The 1161-nt window shown below is 57.9% G+C and overlaps 1 protein-coding gene across 1 annotated transcript; it reads left to right on the top strand.

The window, feature by feature from the left end:
- Positions 1-320: 320 nt before the first annotated feature.
- Positions 321-1034, top strand: DQ04_21811000 (putative chromatin assembly factor 1 subunit B; the record flags this gene model as incomplete). Its single annotated transcript, XM_009318039.1, has 1 exon — positions 321-1034. One exon carries the CDS (start codon positions 321-323, stop codon positions 1032-1034), a length of 714 nt encoding a protein of 237 aa, XP_009316314.1.
- Positions 1035-1161: the final 127 nt, after the last annotated feature.

Raw genomic sequence — 1161 nt, 5'->3', positions numbered from 1 at the left:
TCTTCTTCGCCCACGCGCCGCGGGCGGGAACGAGGCGCGTGCATCTCGCCGCGCAGCGACGGGCGGCGGGGGAGTTCATCGGTGAGTCGTGCGCTGCAACGTTCCGCCGCTTCGGCTGGTCACCAGACGGATCGCTCGTGGCGGTGCCGTACGGCAAGGTGCCGCACCGCCACAACAATAACAGCAACAGCAGCAGCAGCGGCGCCGTGGCGAACAACACCAATAGTAGCAGTGGCAACAATAACAACAGGAACAGTGGTGGCGGTGATGCACGCCGAATGGATGATATGGTGCACTGCGTGTATTTGTACACACGCAACATGCCAGAAAAGGTGGCGGGGCGTCTGACGATACGCGGTTACTCTGAGGTGCGGGGTGTGCTCTGGGCGCCCTGCTTCTTCGANCCCCTCGACGACACCAACAGCAGCAACGGCAACCACGACAACAACGAGGAGAATGGAGTGGCGGATGGCGAAAAGGAAGGGGAGAGCAGTGAGGAGAGGCGACGGCGGTGTCTGGCTGATCGTGGGTCGTGGGGGCCCGACGACTACCGCATGGCGTTGGCGGTGTGGACGGCGGACGCGGTGGTTGTGTACACCACCGACAGTGGGGTGCGGCACAGCGACTACACCGATCTCCACATGCGCAGCATCTCCGACGTCGCGTGGAGTCCAGACGCGACGTACCTCCTCACCGCCTCGCTTGACGGCTACATCTCCGTCATCGCAATCGGCGGCTCACTTGGAGTCGTGCACCAGCTTCCACTGTTCTCTGCTAAGCCGGTGACGGCGGCTATCTGCTGCATGCTTTCAGAGATACACAACATCGGTGAGAAGCTGGAGCTTGGAAGGAAGCTCGCAACTGAGAGAGCGTCTGCGCCGAAGTTGCAGGGAGGTGATGATGGCGGCGGCAGCAGCGACAACGCCGTTGTGCACGTACCGGTTAAAAAGAGGAAAAAGATGGAGCAGCAGCAGCAGCAGTCCCAGGAGCTGATTCCCCTCAGCGAACTCTCAGATTTGATGGAGGGTGCATAAGAATTGCAGTGGGCCTTTCATGTTGAAGTTATTTCACCTTTTCCGCAATTTTTCTTCGCCATAGAGCGTATCACACAAATAAAGATATATATATATATATATATATATATATATAGAGAGAGAGAGA

This window comes from Trypanosoma grayi (assembly GCF_000691245.1).
Source record: "Trypanosoma grayi strain ANR4 Tgr_2181_V1, whole genome shotgun sequence".
In the NCBI taxonomy this organism is placed as follows: Eukaryota; Euglenozoa; class Kinetoplastea; order Trypanosomatida; family Trypanosomatidae; genus Trypanosoma; species Trypanosoma grayi.
Note: the sequence above shows the minus strand (reverse complement) of the source record. Positions and strands in the feature narration are given on the sequence as shown.